This window comes from Symphalangus syndactylus, chromosome 22 (genome assembly GCF_028878055.3).
Source record: "Symphalangus syndactylus isolate Jambi chromosome 22, NHGRI_mSymSyn1-v2.1_pri, whole genome shotgun sequence".
NCBI lineage: Eukaryota > Metazoa > Chordata > Mammalia > Primates > Hylobatidae > Symphalangus > Symphalangus syndactylus.
Window position 1 is genome coordinate 30,089,857 of NC_072444.2, and position 18,340 is coordinate 30,108,196.

The 18,340-nt window shown below is 47.1% G+C and overlaps 1 protein-coding gene across 17 annotated transcripts in view; it reads right to left on the reverse strand.

Annotated features, from left to right (window-relative positions):
- Positions 1-7,451, reverse strand: part of CAMTA1 (calmodulin binding transcription activator 1) — a 990,108-nt gene extending 982,657 nt beyond the window's left edge. For 3 of the 17 annotated variants that reach the window (XM_055261965.2, XM_055261958.2, XM_063631876.1), the window contains exon 1: positions 7,192-7,446. In XM_055261965.2, coding sequence (XP_055117940.1) covers positions 7,192-7,216 — 25 coding nt within the window. In that variant the 5' untranslated portion in view covers positions 7,217-7,446. Of the gene's footprint in view, positions 1-7,191 lie in introns of all 17 variants that reach the window. The other 14 variants (XM_055261966.2, XM_055261964.2, XM_055261962.2 and 11 more) reach the window with 11 other exon arrangements.
- Between the last annotated feature and the right edge of the window lie 10,889 nt (positions 7,452-18,340).

Here is an 18,340-nt window from a genome sequence, read left to right on the forward strand (position 1 = left end):
AGGTTAAAAAAAAAAATGCTCAGGAAACAGTACCAATCTTTACACAGGAGGCCCATGACCTTCTACAAGCAATGGTGTTCAAAGTAGAAGGATGCAGTACAACCTTAGAAATATACAGCTAGCATACTGATGGCAAAAAAAAAAAAAAAAAAAACCACCCTTTACTCACCCTTTACTTTGTCCCATCATGTGAACTGCTCTCCATTGTCAATATATACAAAGAAACACTTCCAGCCAGGCGCATTGGCTCATGCCTGTAATCTCAGCACTTTGGGAGGCCTAGGTGGGCAGATCACTTGAGGCCAGGAATTCACAACCAACCTGGCCAACATGGTGAAACCCCGTCTCTACTAAAAATACAAAAAAAAATTAGCTAGGCATGGTGGTGCACGCCTGTAATCCCAGCTACTTGGGAGGCTGAAGCAGGAGAATCGCTTGAACCTGGAAGGCGGAGGTTGCAGGGAGCCGAGATCATGCACTCCAGCCTGGGCAACAGAGCAAGACTCAGTCTCAAAAAAAAAAGAAAAGAAACACTTTCCTTATAAATGCATGACAATTATCATGGGAGACCATCTATGTTTATAAGTCCCTCTCTCTAATGACAGAATAGGAACATGGCTTAATCACAGGACTAAGGGACACTACATCCAGGGATGGCACAAAATAAAAGGATGTGATAGTCGGATCAACCTCTAGCTCGAACCTGATTAGGTATTCAAGAAAAATAAAAAGAAAGATTATACACTATCTGGAAAATAGAGTGAATGACACTCTTATTCAAGTTACACAGACAAAGTAGTAGAGCAAGAATGCTTCTCACTCTCACTCTCAAACACACCAAAAACTAAAGGCAGTACTATATATAACAAGCAAAGGAACATTAGGAGAGGCCCCCATACTTCCTTGTAAATGAAGGCTCCAAATGAAATAATATACTTGGCTGTGCTTAAAGAAATTTATTGTATCAAGCCAAAGAGACAGAAAGAAGCTGGCTAAATGCAGCAAAACTAAATTTCCAAAATCCTACATGGGGAGGCCCAGAGCAGGAAGGACCCAGTGTTTTATCTAGAGATGCTATCTAGTTACAAATACTATTACCAGCCGCCTTGTGGCTTAAATCTCATTCCATCTACCTATTCTTAGGGAAACAAGAAGCAATGCCTTGTGCTACAGGACAAAGGGATGGTGGGCATCCCCTTTTTACTAAAAGGCTACAAATACAGTACATCTACAAATACATTTTATAACAATGACAGGGCAGTGAAGAAACGTCTCTATGTGGGAAAGGACAAAAAAATAAAAAGAAAGGCCGAAGAAAAGAAAGGGAGGTCGGATTTAAGTCACCTAGAACATTTAAAAAAAAAAAAAAAAAAGGACATGGCACATGACTCTAGAAGACACACAACACCTTAGAAAATGATCTGTATAATGGAAACGCAAAAGAAACACACACATCACTTGTCAACACAAAATACACTCAGTCACATACTCACATGACCAAAGGATACTGCCAAACCACATACTACAAATCTCACATAAGAGTTTTCACAAGAGTGAAATACTAGCAGAATTGGTTTCTATATATGTTGTGGAGATGGTAAATCTAATTTAATAGAGGAAAAAAGGGGCATTTCAAATTGTTAGTAATTTTTATTATTATCATTATTTATACCTAACCTGTACCCACAAAGAATTTGAGGCAATTTACAAAAATAATAATACCATTAAAAAGCATAAATTAAAAGTCACATAATAAACAAAAGTGGTGATAATTATATCAGATACCTAGCCTAAGAATGAACATCAATTAGGTATTAAATTTGGATATAATTCTTCGTGGCAGTGAAAATGTAACAGCAGCTCATACAGTTCTCACTATCTAATACGAACCATACCAGTTAATCAGAAGAGAAAAATATTTTTCTACCACTTCCTTATATAAAAGATACATTTGACTCTATGTTCTATAGAATGCCTAGTGTGATGCTGCTGTTCAAATATTAAATAAGCATTCCAACCAATCATGTATCTAAATGACCTAAAAGTTATGCCTACACAATTAGATTAAGAAGGCTGACTTTGGGCCGGGCGCGGTGGCTCACGCCTGTAATCCCAGCACTTTGGAAGGCCGAGGCGAGTGGATCACGAGGCCAGGAGATCGAGACCATCCTGGCTAACATGGTGAAATCCCGTCTCTACTAAAAAATACAAAAAATTAGCCGCACGTAGTGGCGGGCTCCTGTAGTCTGAGCTACTCCAGAGGCTGAGGCAGGAGAATGGCATGAACCCGGGAGGTGGAGCTTGCAGTGAGCCGAGATCGCGCCACAGCACCCCAGGCTGGGCCACACAGCGAGACTCCGTCTCAAAAAAAAAAAAAAAAAGAAGGCTGACTTTACTTTTGTCTAAACACACACACACACACAGACACACACACACACACTCTCTACACACAGTCTGGGGGAAAGCTGCTAAATGCCTCCCCCACCCTCTTCACCACCCCCACTCCTGCTGAGAGGAGGAAAAAAGGTTCAACAAGATAGCACACTATTACACTATATCTTTTTAAGTTAACAACCCAAAAACTTAAAAATCAGAAAAAAAAAAAATTCCTTACAAGACTATATAAAAGACAAGCATTAAGACAAGCACCACACTGAAGGCCAGATGTGGTGGCTTGTGCCTGTAATCCCAGCACTTTGGGAGGCTGAGGCAAGGGAGGCTGAGGTAGGCAGATCACTTGAGGCGTGGAATTCAAGACCAACCTGACCAACATGGTGAAACGCCGTCTCTACTAGAAATACAAAAAAAATTAGCCAGACATGGTGGTGCACGCCTGTAATCCCAGCTACTTGGGAGGCTGAGGCAGGAGAATCGCTTGAACCTGGAAGGCGGAGGTTGCGCGAGCTGAGATCGTGCCACTCCAGCCTGAGCAACAGAGTGAGACTCTGTCTCAAAAAAAAAAAAAAAAAAAAAAAGATACACTGAAATGTCATTAATATAAAAGGCTAACAAGATCCAATATGGTCTCAAGCAAAGTCACATCACCCCCTACAGCTCCTTGTACATAATAGAAGTTCGGCAAAGGTCTCCTGAATGAATGATTCCAGTCATGGGAGTATAAATATAAAAACGACTTCTCCCCAGAAGGGCAAATTCAAAGGTCCCACAAAAGAGGCAACTGACACAACTATGAGACGAATGGAAGAAAATAAAAGAATCACCTTCTACTGCTTTTTCCATAAGGAAGGGAGAAAGAAGTACAACTGCACACAAAGGGGTATTTCCCCCAAACAGGAAAGGAAGAATGGCTCAAAGTAATGAAACAGTGGGAAAAAAAATGTTAAGATTTTGAGATGGACTACCTCAAAATCAGTCACAAGAATTAAAAACCGAGCAGGACACATGGGCTGACATCCAGCATAAACGGGGGACTAAACTAAACACTACTCTCCAAAGAATAGGCTATTTCGGGGGGAAAGCCTAAAACCGCCAGAGCCTAAAAACTAAGGAAATAGAAAACACAGCTGAGCAGGATGCATAAATATGTCTCAAAGAGCAAGTAAGAGCAACACTACTCTTTTGAAAAGGAAAAGCTGACCCAATCTGACCTTGAGTAGAGGTTGTTCTGTATATGTCAACACTTTGAATCCACTCAATGATGAGATGGAGAAACCCAACATTTGCAGACGCAGGATAAGTAAGGTCTCCAAGAAGACAAAGGAGGAAGAGGTCACCCAACCTAATCCCAAAAACTGGAGGTAAGGGGCGAAGGAGAGGAAAGGGTCACGTCCTAACAGAAAGTCAAACAGAAAGATGAAACTATGTGGTTCAGAGAACCCGTCTAGTCTGCCCTACTGCAACAGAGCATTCTGCACTACAGGGTAAGAGGAAAAAGCTAATTTCCAATCATCTGTGGCGACCAGTGACACAGAAACACAACCACATTAAACTCAAGAAAAAGGGCCCAGCTTCAAACAATAACCTCAAGTGTCTTCTTCCAACCAATCTTTACCACTTTTCCTTCCACTGCGCCTTGCACGGAGCCCCCTGCTTACCAGGGAAAACTCCCAAAGTCTCCATGGGGCCATGGAGGAAAGGTAGGAAGAACCACCACTGGAAACGGGATGACTCCACTGAGTCTACACAATCTACAGCAGGTATTCAATTCTTCATTTTTTCCGAAGTTCACTAATAATACCCCTTAAAAATACACAATCCCATCAAGCTGACTACAGACACAGAATACGAACAGTATAAAAACATTTAAAACCAAAAACAAGAAAATGAGCTCAAAAGCTCTACTTTCTGACATTGGGAATTAGGCCCACTGGACGACTCAATGCTAACTGAAAGGCAAAGCCCAGAAGTCACAGACCAGCGCTGACCAAATCTCCGATGAGCCACTTCTCCTTACACAGTAAACTGAGGCAAACCGAGCCTCTGAACTAGAAAAGAGCTTTAAAGGCCAAAGCCCCAGAGCCCAACAGAACTTGTTGGGGAGGATGAGTCTCCACACTAAGCCTGTCAAAGAGTAAGACTTCCCTGCTGAGTGACAGCAGCTAGCAGCCATTCTGAATTTCGTGAAAGAGGGAGAAAGGGAGGGAGGGAGACCTGAGGAGGCAAAGCACTTGACTAGAGCCGACAGGGCTCAAATCATTCCCCTGCCCAAGAGAAAAGAACTCGAAGAATAACGTCCCCCATCCTCTCAGGAAGCGTCAAGGGCCTTTCCACAGGTACGCTTTGCTAATTTCACAACCTCTCTCAACTATTTAAAAGGCCAAAATACAAAAGGGACATATTTACGGTCATTCGTTCCTAGTTCTGTCACAGGAAAACATATTCTTCTCACCCATCTCCTGTCGTTTGCCCAAACACACGAAATCTCTTTCCCTTACACTGCAGTAAAGAAATCAAGAACTTTTCACTCTATGCAGAATCAGGCAACGAATACCACCCCTAAATTCAGAGTGCCAAAGTTGTGATGCGTATGGGCAGGCACTGTACACTTCACACATTCAGGGACTTGGTGAACATGCAGGATGTCGTTCTGCTTATTCAGTACAGTACACATTACAAACGAAAGAATGGTCAGAATTGGCCATTTATCAGTGATTCTTCTGCTGCTGCTTCTAAGCCTGAAGAGTTAACTAACAACGTTAATATCTACCTGTATCATTACACATAAAGGTCCCCATATGCACCCAAAATGTAGAGCTAGTCATCTGACCCTTCCAACTTCCTGTGCACTGTATATGTAATGAATGTGATTTCATCTGTGTATACCTACATGTATGTGAATGTAAACAAATGAATATAGCATCATGATCTGGTTCTCCAAAACAGAACCAGAACAGCAAAAAACAGAAAGCATTCAAATTCCCCCTTCTGAAAGCTACAAGATCTAAAGAAATGTTTGGATCCCACAAGAGACAACACCAGAGCCAAAGGAAGGTTCTAGTACAACAAGGAGCACACAAGCAACCTCTTCCAGGATGGCATGTGGGCGACACGGGTGTCTACACTCCCTTTTCTGAATGGAAAAGCATATGGCTTCTCCTTACCCAGCCAACATGAATACAATTTGAGAAAATTAGAAAAAGTCAAAGTAACAGGCTCACTAAATATGGCTGACTGGGAAGCAGAAGCCACAGAGGAGGATATGAGTTCTCTCAAAAAGCAATCGGGAAGTTTATATCCAGGAAAGGTTCAAGGACTCCTGAGTGTGGGACGGACAAAGTCTGGTTCTCACTGCACAGAAGACAGTAATCAAAACATCAAAAAACAAGGGCACATGACCCTTTTCCCAGTGAGGTAGTGTCAACTGATGAAGGTTGCCCCCTCCTGAGACACAAGAGTCAAGTGGAAGCAAAAATATACCCCGGTCTTCCTCAGACACAAGAGCAACTAGTGTGGCCCCTTTTCACTCAAGCACTAGGCACAATGGAAGCCCTGCCCTACATCTTATTGGGGCGCCCACTCTCACCCAGACACGGAACTCCAAGAAGAGAGAACAAGTCAGTGTAGACACACAAATGGGGAAAGGAGCACGGTGAACTTCCAGTCGTCTCCATAAGAAAAGGAGGGCAACTCAAAGGGTATTTAGGAAATGAGCTCGCCCTAACCCAGCAAAGTGTGCGAGAGTATGCATGATCTGGAAGAAGTGTCTGCTTTCCCATTTAGAAATGACTTCAGAGCTGCACAAGCCCCCACTATCCACTGGGTGAGGAAAGAAGAACATGGGCAGCCCAAGTCCCCTTGTCCTGGCAAAAAGGGTCAACGGAGAGTGTGCAGAGGCCCCAAAAGATTCCAAAGAAGATGAGCAGATCAGACGGACCCCTGTGCCAAGGAAGGATCGGGGTCACGGAAGGTAAAGGGCAAGGGAGTGTGGAGATCCTCACTTGCCATAGAAACGGAGACCCCACCCTCCTGGCTGTGAGGGTGCAAGGGCAAGAGTAGGATGTGAACGACTGCGAGGGGCGGGGATGCTGCGCAGGCCCCCTTCCCTTCCCGGGAAGCGAAGGGGGAGGGGTCACACGAGGCCCTTCGGCCGAGGGACGCTCGGCAGGACGGGGTCCCCCTGGCGGGGAGAAGCTCGGGGACCCCCCGCCCGCTCAGGGAGGCGTCCACGGGGCTGAAGAGGGTGCCGGAGAGAGTACGTCTGGCCCTGCCCGCCGGAGAGCAGGGGGCCGGCGAGGGCTGAGCGCCGGCCGCTGCCGCCCGACGGGGACCGGCCCGGAGCAGTGGGGCGCGGGGCCAGGGGGACCCGAGGCGGATAAACTTTCCGCCCCGCGGCCCCCACCCCGGACCCAGCGCCGGGGGTGCGGGGGCTGCGCAGCGGGCTCGGGAGCGGCGGGGATGCCCGGTCCGGGTGGGGGAGGCGCCGGCCCTCCGCCGGCTCCTCCTCCTCGCTGGGCCCGGTCCCCGCCCCGCGAGCCCCCCGCCCCCTCCGGCCCCAGCCCGCCCCCGGGGGTGGGGTGTGGGGCGCCGCGCTCCGCCGGCCCCGCGAGTCACCTCAGGACTCGGCCGCGCTCCGCCCCCCCACCCCGCCGGCCCCCTCCCCGGCCGGGTCGCCCGCCCGCCCGCCGCGCCCCCGCGCTCCCGCCCGGCGCCGCCGATGCCCGGGATGTCCGGCGGGGCCGGGTCCCGCCGCCCGCCGCGCCGCCCCCCAGCCCCTCGCGCTCCGGCTCTTACCTTCCGGCTTGTTTTCGGCAGCCATTTCCCCTCCGCGCGCCACATCCTCCTCCTCCTCGCGACCGGGACCCCGAGCGCGCGCCTCGTACCGCCGCCGCCGCCGGCCCAGCCACCCCGCCGCCGCCGCGCACCCGCCCTGGCCCCGCCCCGCGGCCCACGCACAGCTTCCGTTGGGCCGTGCAGCTGCCACTCATCGCTCCCGCCACCAATCGCCCCGCACCAGGGGTCTCACTACTCTCCGGGAGGAGCGTCCTATCCATCCGGCCCATTGGCTGGTCACCACCCAACGGACTGAAAGGATTGGTCAAGAATCAACGCCCCCTCCCCACCCACTCCCAGGAAAGCCCGCCTTCCGGACCTAAACAAAGCTTCCTAGTGGCCAGAACCCGAAAGAAGTGTCCAATCAGGACGGGCCTGACACGGAATATTTCCTCGAGGCCGAGACGTGGCGTTTTGATTGGGCGTCACTACAGTGTTTCCCAGGCCGTCCAGACCAATCAAAGGGGGTTCCCGGAACTCGGGAGCGGCGAAGGGAAGCCCCGCCCCCGAGCGTGACCGTCATGAGGAAGGCGCTCGCTCATTGGCACGCTGGGGCTTTTCCCGCGTGCTCCCGGGGCTGAAGGACGTTCCCGGGGAAGCCGCTGCCGGCGCGTGGGGTCCCGGTGGCTGTGGGGGACGTGCTGGGATCTCCGGGATCCCGCAGCCCGCCGCCGCCGGTGGGAAGCCGGGCGCGCGGGGCCATAGGGCTGAGGTCCGCCGGGGTGCCGCGCCCCTGGAGCCCGGCTGCCTAGGAGTCCGGGCGTAGCTGCCGGCCGTGGGGGAGGGGCGAGCCTCCCGCCAGGCCCCGCCCCCTCGGCGCCGCGTCCCCACGGCCCCGGCGCCGCCCGCCTGCGCCCGCCTCCTGTGCCCGCCCCCGGTGAGCTCCGTTGTCCCCTTTTCTGGCGGCTTAAAATACCGAAACTTTATTTTGGTCACGTTGCCCATGTGACCCGCGGAGCGGATGACTCATGGATGCCTGTCCCAGGATGAGGCCGCCGGCCGAAACCAGAGAAGCGCCATCCCCGGCCGCCCTGGTGGAGCGCGGGGCAGCCGAGTTTCCCACCCTCCTCAATCCGGGGCGTCCTCGCGGGGCTTTTCCGAATAAATAGCCAGGCACCCGCTGCCCTCGCGCTGCGTACGGGAGCACGTGCCCCCCGGGAGGTGGGGCGCCCGCCAGGTGCCCCGGGAACGAGCCTAGGAACCGGGTCCTCCGAGTGCGGCTCTCGGGGCGGCCAGGCGTGCGGGTGGCTGGGCAGCGCTCCCAGGGACGGGCCTCTCTCCGGAGAAAGTAAGGAATTCTGCTCCTGGGCAGGTAATACCGGAAACAAAAGGAGAGGCTGCAATCGCAAATTGTTCAAAACAAAAGGAAAGAAAGGTTGAATGTAAGAGCTCCAGCCCCTCAATGTGATCTTGTACAGTTTGCAGTAAGAACATTTCATTCTTCCGCATTTTATTTTTCCTTTTGCTACTGTTGGTGACAACTAGCAAAATAAGTGAAAAATCCTCGTTCAAGTGTTTTGGCATTAAGATTGACTGTCACAGTGAATTCTGTGCCAATCCTAACAACATGTGTTCTTTTTCTGGTCTTCACAAGTAAGAATGTCTTAGGTTTTCCAGAAATAAAGATGTCCCAAAAGAATGTTTTGTGTTACACACTCATTCTTCAAGAAACTTTAATTTTATGAGCCTCAAAAATTGCAAAATTTGAACAACGGGGGGACAATATTTTATCGATTAGCATTCTTAATAGCACCTATGTCGACGATTTGTGTGGAAAAACGGATTCTTAAAAGTGCTGGTGGCATTGTAAATTAGTATATTCCTTTCGAAAAGCAATTTTACAGTATGTATTAAAAGCCGTAAAAATGTCTGCATCTTTTGACCCAGTAATCTTACTTCTGGGAATCTGTTCTAAGGAAATAACACTAAATGCCAGAAAAGCTATATGTGTGAAGGTATTCTTCACAGTATCACTGTACTTACTACAACAAAAAATTGGGAGCATCCTACATAAGCTAATATTGGGTATTTAGTAAATTGTGTTACATCTACACAGTGGAACATTATGCTAGTCACAGACATCAGAAACAGAAAATCTTACCCATTGCTAGATAAAGGGGGCAACACCCAAAATTATGGTGTTCATTTATGAGGTGAGATGATACGTCTAAAAAAACAGCATTTTAAAAAAAGATCGATACAGGCAGGGTGCGGTGGTTCACGCCTGTTAATCCCAGCACTTTGGGAGGCCAAGGTGGGCAGATCACTTGAAGCCAGGAGTTCGAGACCAGCCTGGCCAACATGACAAAACCCCGTCTCTACTAAAAATATAAAAACTAGGTGGGCAAGGTGGCAGGCGCCTGTAGTCTCAGCTACTTGGAAGGCTGAGGCACAAGAATCGCTTGAAGCCAGCGGGCAGAGGTTGCAATGAGCCAGTATCGCACCACTGCACTCCAGTTGGGTGACAAGAGTAAGACTCCACCTCAAAAAAAAAAAAAAAGACTGATTCATACACCAAGGAAATGACATATGGGGGATTATAAGTGAGTTTTTTTTAATTGTCTGTTTTGTATAATATAGCTGTAATATAGCTGTTTTTGTTGTTGTTTTTTGTTTTTTTTGTTTTTTTGTGTTTTGAGATGGAGTTTCGCTCTTGTTGCCCAGGCTGGAGTGCAATGGCACAATCTCGGCTCACTGCAACCTCTGCCTCCTGGGTTCAAGCGATTCTCCTGCCTCAGCCTCCAGAGTAGCTGGGATTACAGGCATGCGCCACCATGCCCGGCTAATTTTGTATTTTTAGTAGAGACGGGGTTTCTCCATGTTGGTCAGGCTGATCTCAAACTCCCAACCTCCAGTGATCCGCCCGCCTCAGCCTCCCAAAGTGCTGGGATTACAGGCATGAGCCACCGCACCTGGCCTCTATGTTACTTTTATCATTAAAACACTTACTTAAATTGAAAGAAAGGTGAATAAAGTTGAGTGTCTTCCTTCAAGAGACTCCCAACTTGGCCGGGTTCACAAACATAAGCAGCAGCAGGACAGGTGCGATGGGAACACCGGAGAAGGTCACAAACATCACCTGGGCCTCAACACCATCACCATTGAAATTACCTTATCCTCAGGCCACAACAGTGGTTCTCAAAACAGTAGTTCTCTAGGGACCTTGGTCAAGCAGAGGGAGCCCCAAGACTCAAGGGACCCAAAAGTCAAAACTTTCTTAGGGCTCTGCTCTGTCACCGAGGCTGGAGTGCAGTAGTGCCATCAAAGCTCACTGCAGCCTCGAACTCCTGGGCTGCAGTAATCCTCCCACCTCAGCCTCCCCAGTAGCTAGAACCACAAGCTGCACCACCATGCCCAGCTAATTTTTAAGTTTTGTAGAGACAGGGCCTCACCTTGTTGCCCAGGCTGGTCTCAAACTCCTGAGCTCGAGTGATCCTCCCATCTCAGCCTCGAAGTGCACAGGCATGAGCCACCGCACCTGACCTCAGAACTCTTTTTATAGCAATAATATGTCAATTTCTCCCAACATTGCACTCTGTGTGCAGTGTTTTCCAGAGGCTGCAAGATACATGATCTCACAACAGGCTAAATGCAGAAGATTCAGAAGCAGAGAAGAATCCAGCAGTCTTCTACTGTCAGATATTAAAGTGATTTGCAAAACTAAAGCAATCCCACACTTACCACTAATTTTGTTTTAGAAAATGTAGGTATTTCTCATAAAAATAGGATTTCTGTTAACATGCAATGGGTTTATTCTCTTTTTTGTTGTTCTTTTGAGATAGGGTCTCACTCTGTTCCCCAGGCTGGAGTGCCATGCAATCAAGGCTCACTGCAGCTTTAACCTCGTGGGCTCAAGCAGTCAGCCTCTTGAGTAGCTAGGAATACAGGTGGGCGCCACCATGCCCACCTGTATTTTTTGTAGAGATGGGGTTTTGCCACGTTGTCCATGATGGTCTCCAACAGAGTCTTACTCTGTTGCCCAGGCTGGAGTGCAGTGGCGCGATCTCAGCTCACTGAAACCTCTGCCTCCCGGGTTCAAGCGATTCTCCTGCCTCAGCCTCTTGAGTAGCTGGGATTACAGGCACCCACCACCATACCTGGCTAATTTTTGTATTTTTAGTAGAGACGGGGTTTCACCATGTTGGTCAGGCTGGTCTCAAACTCTTGTGATCCGCTGGCTTGGCCTCCCAAAGTCCTGGGATTACAGGCGTGAGCCACCGTGCCCAGCTTGAATCCTTAATTTTTAAGTGTAGAAAAAGATCTTGAGACTCAAGAGTTTGGGAACCACTGGGCTAGAGAATGAGATCTTTTTGGGGGCTGCCTGGTTGGTGTTTCTGTTTGCTTGGGAGGGTAACCAAGAGATGGGCATTTCAAGTAAAGGAAGTAGCCTGCATTACTAAATGAGCCCATTTAGAAAAGAGAATTGGAAGACACACTCGATGCACCAATCTCGGAATCCTTGCCCATTTTGGCCCTAATGTCCTTCAAGGAAAGAATGTTACTGTCCAGAAACAGAACTTATAAGGGAAATAGTGGGAATATTAAATTGTTACTTTTTGACTCCAAAGACACGTGCAAGAGCCTTCTTCCTGGTCAGCTTTCCAAAGTAAAGTGGCTGTTTATATTACTGGTGGTGATAAAAATAAAAGTGCTTGGACTTGCTTCCTTAAATTGGAAGTTACTGAAGCTTCCATATTACTGGATTGGGAGAGGAAAGCATGGACTAAACCCATTTCAGAAGCTTAAACACTTAGAAGCTCAGGCCGGGCGCAGTGGCTCACACCTGTAATCCCAACACTTTGGGAGGCCAAGGCGGGTGGATCACTAGGTTAGGAGTTCAAGACCAGCCTGGCCAAGATGGTGAAACCCTATCTCTAACTAAAAATACATAACTTACCTGGGCATGGTGGCACGCGCCTATAATCTCAGTTACTGGGGAGCCTGAGGCAGGAGAATTGCTTAAACCTGGGAAGAGGAAGTTGCAGTGAGCCAAGATTACGCCACTGCACTCCAGCCTGGAAGACAAAGTGAGACTCCATCTCAAAAAAATAAATAAAAGAGAAGCTCATCATCCCAAGCTTATTTTACCCCTGCACAGGGCAACAAAAAACCTGTGCCTTCTTTAGCCACCAAGGGGCTGCATGGTTAAAAGTAATAATATTCAAAAGTTCCATTTCCAAAAAGTTTCTCCACTTGTCTTTTAACTATTTTTTAATTTCAAGATAATTAGATTCACATGCAGTGATAAGAAATCATACAGAGAGCTCCTATGTCCCCTTGCCTTTTGAAGATGAAACAATGAAAACTTGTGGACTTTGTTGGAACCAACCCTTCACCAGATGGTCCCTGTTTTTCTGTCCTGCAAATGGTCACCTTTCCTCTTCTCTGCATCCCAATTATGTCAGGCATTATAATCTCAGAATGTCTACTGTTAATATGCAAGAGTAAAGATTTGTTGGATACCCCAAATATAATAAGATATTTGGGCCTAGTAGGCCTGAATTTCAACTTACTTGAAATATTGGCCAGGTGAGATGGCTCATGCCTGTAATCCCAACGCTTTGGGAGGTCAAGTTGGGCAAATCACTTGAGGCCAGGAGTTTAAGACCAGCCTGGGTAACATGGCAAAACGCTATCTCTACTAAAAATATAACAGTAAGGCGTGGTGGTGCATGCCTGTAGTCCCAGCTACTCGGGAGGCTCAGGCACAAGAATCGCTTGAACCCAGGAGGCAGAGGTTGCAGTGAGCCAAGATCCAGCCACTGCACTCCAGTCTGGGTGACAGAGCAGACGTCTGTCTCAAAAAATAAAAATAAATACATAAATAAATATCATTTGAACACGAAAGGGAAAGGCTTTGTTTGTGGCCCAGGAATCTGTTGAAATTTTGAAATGAATCTGTAGTTTCATTTGTTCAGTATTTACCGACAACAGTAGGTCTGAGAACCAACCACACCACGAATGACAGTTTTGTTTTCCTTTTAGCAATTAAAACCTAGAACAGAGCATTATCTTTTTTCATTGGGGTTTCAGGAGATACTATTTAAGCAATAGTTATAATCATAAAACTTTCCCTCATCATCCAGCTATTACATAAAACACACCCGAGTGCACTTGCTCTCCAGAGGCCCTCCTTGGAGTGATACCTAAATGCCTTCAGTGGAATGTATCTCACCTTCATACACTACTTTTAATAATCCAGTTTTTTCTGGACTTTCCCTTTGAAACTGGAGGCTTTCCACTCCCTCTTGAGCCTCTGGTATTACAGCCTGATAGTTTTTATGGCATTCCGACCCATGATCAAAGAAATGGTTCTTTTCTTTTTGTTTTGGTTCTTCTTTGGTGGAAGGGGACGGAGTTTCACTCTGTCACCCAGGCTGAAGTGCAGTGGCGTGATCTCAGCTCACTGTAACCTCTGCCTCATGGGTTCAAGAGATTCTCCTGCCTCAGCCTACCAAGTAGCTGGGACTACAGGCACGTGCCACCATGCCCAGCTAATTTTTGTATTTTTAGTAGAGATGGGGTTTCACCATGTTGGGCAGGATGGTCTCGATCTCTTGACCTTGTGATCCTCCCACCTCAGCCTCCCAAAGTGCTCACTCCTCACAGGTGTGAGCCACCACACCCAGCCGAAATGGTTCTTTTCTAAAGGGAGAAAAGGTTGGAGAGATTGGGCTTTGCTGGTTCAGATGGACAAATACAAAGAACTTCATGACCGCGGACATTAATGCATTTCGTAGACCAGGATCACCCCTCTACTTCCTGAAACCCAGAGAGACCTCAGTAGTGGAACCTCCCAAATCTCTGTATAGAGAAAGCTTGGGGCAGTAATCTGATTGGAGGGAGGGGGCCAGGGGACTCTAGCATCTGCACAGCAAACCCACTTGCACTTTCCTTGTCTATTCAACTGGGCAGCTCCACACAGCTTAGGGAGATTGTAAGACTGCTCAAGTCAAGTTTTGTTTTGTTTTCTTATTTACGCCACACTTTCAAATGTAGTTTCTTTTGACTCTCAGTCTTCCCAGGAAGCTTTGTTTAGTTGTTGAAAGTAAAATGACCTATCAAAGTGCCTGAAGGGAAACGCTGCTGAGTTGTCCCATCATAGTCTTTGGAAACCGCTGAGGAGCACCCGAGGAAAACCAGACCGCTACCGTCTACGGGCATAAATGAAAAGGGCGCGGGCGCAGAGGCATTTCACTGTCATTAGGCTTTCCATTTTTCAAATTGGGCAAGCAATTTACTTTTTCTTTAAGTATTAAGCTGTGGGATATTATGCAGCCATTTAAAAAATGGAGGGATGGCCAGATGCAGTGGCTCTTGCCTGTAATCCCAACACTTTGGGACGTCAAGCCGAGCAGATCACTTGAGGTCAGGAGTTTGAGACCAGCCTGGCCAACATGGTAAAACCCCGTTTGTACTAAAAATACAAAAATTAGCCAGCATAGTGACGTGCACCTGTAATCCCAGCTACTCAGGAGGCTGAGGCACAACAATTGCTTGAACCGGAAGGCGGAAGTTGCAGTGAACCGAGATCACACCACTGCACTCCAGCCTGGGCAACAGCGCGAAACTGTCTTAAATTAAAAAAAAAAAAAAAGAAGTAAAGAGAAATCAGTGTGTGCTGCTATGAAAAGATCTCCAGCTTAAATGTTTAACTGAAAGAAGGTAAGCCACACAACATAATGTATATTATTCTCCTCTGGATGTGAAAAATGGATACAAGGTTTATTGTATATATATTCTTCTATATGCAGAGAAGATTTCCGGAAGGACAACAGGAAATCTATTACATCTGAGGATGGGGCAGAAAAAAAAAAAAAAAAAAAAACCCTTACTGTTCATTTGATATGGTTTACGTGTTTTTACCATATGCATCTATCCAACAAATAATTATTGGGTGCCTATGACATACCAGATACTGATTCTAGGTGCGGGGAATACAGCAGTGAACAAAACAGACAAAAATCTCTGCCTTTGTGGAGCTCACGTGGAGGTGGGAGAGACAAACAAATATACATTTCAACTTTAGATAATGATAAATGCTTGAAGAAAAATAATGTGAAAGGGTGAGATGATGAGAAGCCTTTTTTTTTTTTTTTTTTTTTGAGATGGAATCTCGCTCTGTCACCCAGGCTGGAGTGCAGCAGCACGATCTCAGCTCACTGCAACCTCCACCTCCTGGGTTCAAGCGATTCTCTTGCCTCAGCTTCCTGAGTCACTGGGATTACAGGTGCTTGCCACCACAACCAGCTAGTTTTTTGTATTTTTAGTAGAGACGGGGTTTCACTATGTTGGCCAGGCTGGTCTCAAACTCCTGACCTCAGGTGATCCACCCGCCTTGACCTCTCAAAGTGTTGGAATTACAGGCATAAGCCACTGTGCCCGGCCAAGAAGGCTATTTTAGAAGAGTGGGTCAGGAAGTTCTCTCCGAGACCTGAAGGAAGTGGGAGCGAGCACGCAGTTATGGGTGGGGTGGCAGGTGCACAGTCAGTGTCCTGTAGGAACTGCGGGGAGGTGTGGAAGGACTGCTGACATGTGAATCCAGGGATGAATCAGCAGGCCACACAGGACCTCCAACTCCATGGCGAAACATTTGGATTTAACTCTGAGGGTGCTAGGAAAACAATGTAAGGTATTTAGCTGGGAATGTTATCTCCCTGGTGTTTTAAAAGGATTGCTATGCCGTAATGTGGAGGACAGACTTTAAGGAGGCCAGAAAAGCAGAGAGACTAGTTAGGACATTATTAGACATCAAGACTTGATGGTGGCTTAGATGAGGGGTCTTAGTTCCTTGTGGCTGCTGTAACAAATTACCTTAGTGGTTTCCTTACAGTTCCGGAGGCCAGAAGTTTGAAGTCAGTTTCACTGGGCCAAATGAAGATGTTGGCAGGGCCACACTCCTTCCAGAGGCTCTAGGGAGAATTCATTCCTTGCCTCTTCCAACTGCTAGTGGCTGCTGGCATTCCTTGGCTTGTAGCCACATCACTCCATTTTTTCAAGGCTAGCATCTTCAAATCTCTCTCTGCTCCATCTTCACATTGCCCTTTCTCCCCTGTGTATGTGTCAGATCTCTCTCTGCCTCTCTCTAAAGAGGATACGTTATGGCATTTAGGGCCTACCGAGATAATCCAGGATAATCTTCCCATCTCAAGTCTCACTCTGACGTCCAGGCTGGAATGCAGTGGTGTGATCTCAGCTCACTGAAACCTCTGCTTCCTGGGTTCAAGTGCTCCTCGTGCCTCAGCCTCCCAAGTAGCTGAGATTATAGGTGTGTGCCATCACGCCCAGCTAATTTTTGTAATTTTAGTAGAGATGAGATTTTGCCATGTTGGCCAGGCTGGTCTGGAACTCCTGGCCTCAATCCATCTGCCCAACTTGGCCTCCCAAAGTGCTGGGATTACAGGCGAGAGCTACCATGCCCAGCCCCATCTCAAGATTCTTAATCATGTCCGCAAAGACTTTTTCCTGAAAAGGGAATATTTACAGGTTCCAAGGATTAGGACTTGGTATCTTATATGCCAGTATTCAGCCCACCACATTAAGGGCAGTAAAGGACCAGATGGTAAATATTTTAAGTTTTGCAAACCCTATGGCCTCTGTCACAACTTCTCAACTCTGCCATTGTGGCACAAAAGCAACCATGACAACATGTTAAAAAAAAAAAAAAAAAAAATGGCAGAGAGGGAACATGCCTATGTTCCAATAAAACTTTATTCACAAAAACAGAGTCCAGGTCTTACACTAAGATGGTGGTGTGGTGGTGTTAAGAGGTAGGTGGATTTGGTTATATCTTGAAAGTAGAAATGATTGCTCAGGTTTTGCTGAAGGATTGAATGTGAGATATAGAAAGAAATGCACTGGGCCAAGATTTGACTCTTGGGATTTGAGTTAATGGTGTTGCATTTAAAGACTGAGGGAAGAACAGAGTTAGGAGTGGGTGGGAATCCACAATTCCACTTGGGACATTCTAATGCTGAAATGCCTATTAGATTTCCAAGTGGAGAAATCAAGAAGGCATCTGAATATATGCATCTGACGTACATATTCACCTGAGAGACGTTGTGGCTAGACATACAAATTTTGGAGTAATCAGCATTCAGTGGAATCTAAAACCATGAGACTAGGCTGGGCACGGTGACTCATGCCTGTAATCCCAGCAATTTGGGAGGTCGAGGCCAGCGGATCACTTGAGGTCAGGAGTTCCAGACCAGCCTGGCCAACATGGCGAAACCCCTTCTCTACTAAAAATATAAAAATTAGCCAGGCGTGGTGGCACGTGCCTGTAATCCCAGCTACTTGGGAGACTGAGGCACAAGAATCACTTGAATCCGGGAGGTGGAGGTTGCAGTGAGCTGAGATCGCGCCACTGCACTCTAGCTTGGGTGACAGAGCAAGACTCCATCTCAAAAGCAAATAAATAAATAAAACCATGAGACTAGATAAGATTTCCTAGGGGAGGGAGTATAATTCAATTTTACCTCACCACAAGTTTTTCGTTGTTTTTTTTTTTTTTGAGATGGAGTCTCGCTCTGTCACCCATGCTGGAGTGCAGTGGCCCGATCTCGCCTCACTACAACCTCCACCTCCCAGGCTCAAGTGATTCTTCGGCCTCAGCCTCCCAAGTAGCTGGGACTACAGGCGCGTGCCACCATGTCTGACTAATTTTTGTATTTTTAGTAGAAACAGGGTTTCACCATGTTGGCCAGGCTGGTCTCAAACTCCTGACCTCGTGAACTGCCCACCTCAGCCTCCCAAGTGCTGGGATTACAGGCATGAGTCATGCCCGGCCTACCTCATCATAATTTTTAAGGAGATAAAAATCGTGAGTCTCATACAAACATAAAGTGAGTACATGTAAGGAATTATCTCCAAAAAAAACAAAAATCAAAAACAAAAAAACTATCTTCAGCTATTTAATTAATGAGGAAACCAGTAAGATGTTAAAACTGGGTCAAATGAGAATTTGAAGAACAAAGGTATATTAAAGATAAACAAGAAAGCGTGCTAAAAGATGCAAAATTGGTTCATATCCTGTAGTGCAATACAGTTTCATTCTGGGAGTATCTTTTTCTACAGGGCAAAAATAGTTGCATCTATGGGCAAGAATTGT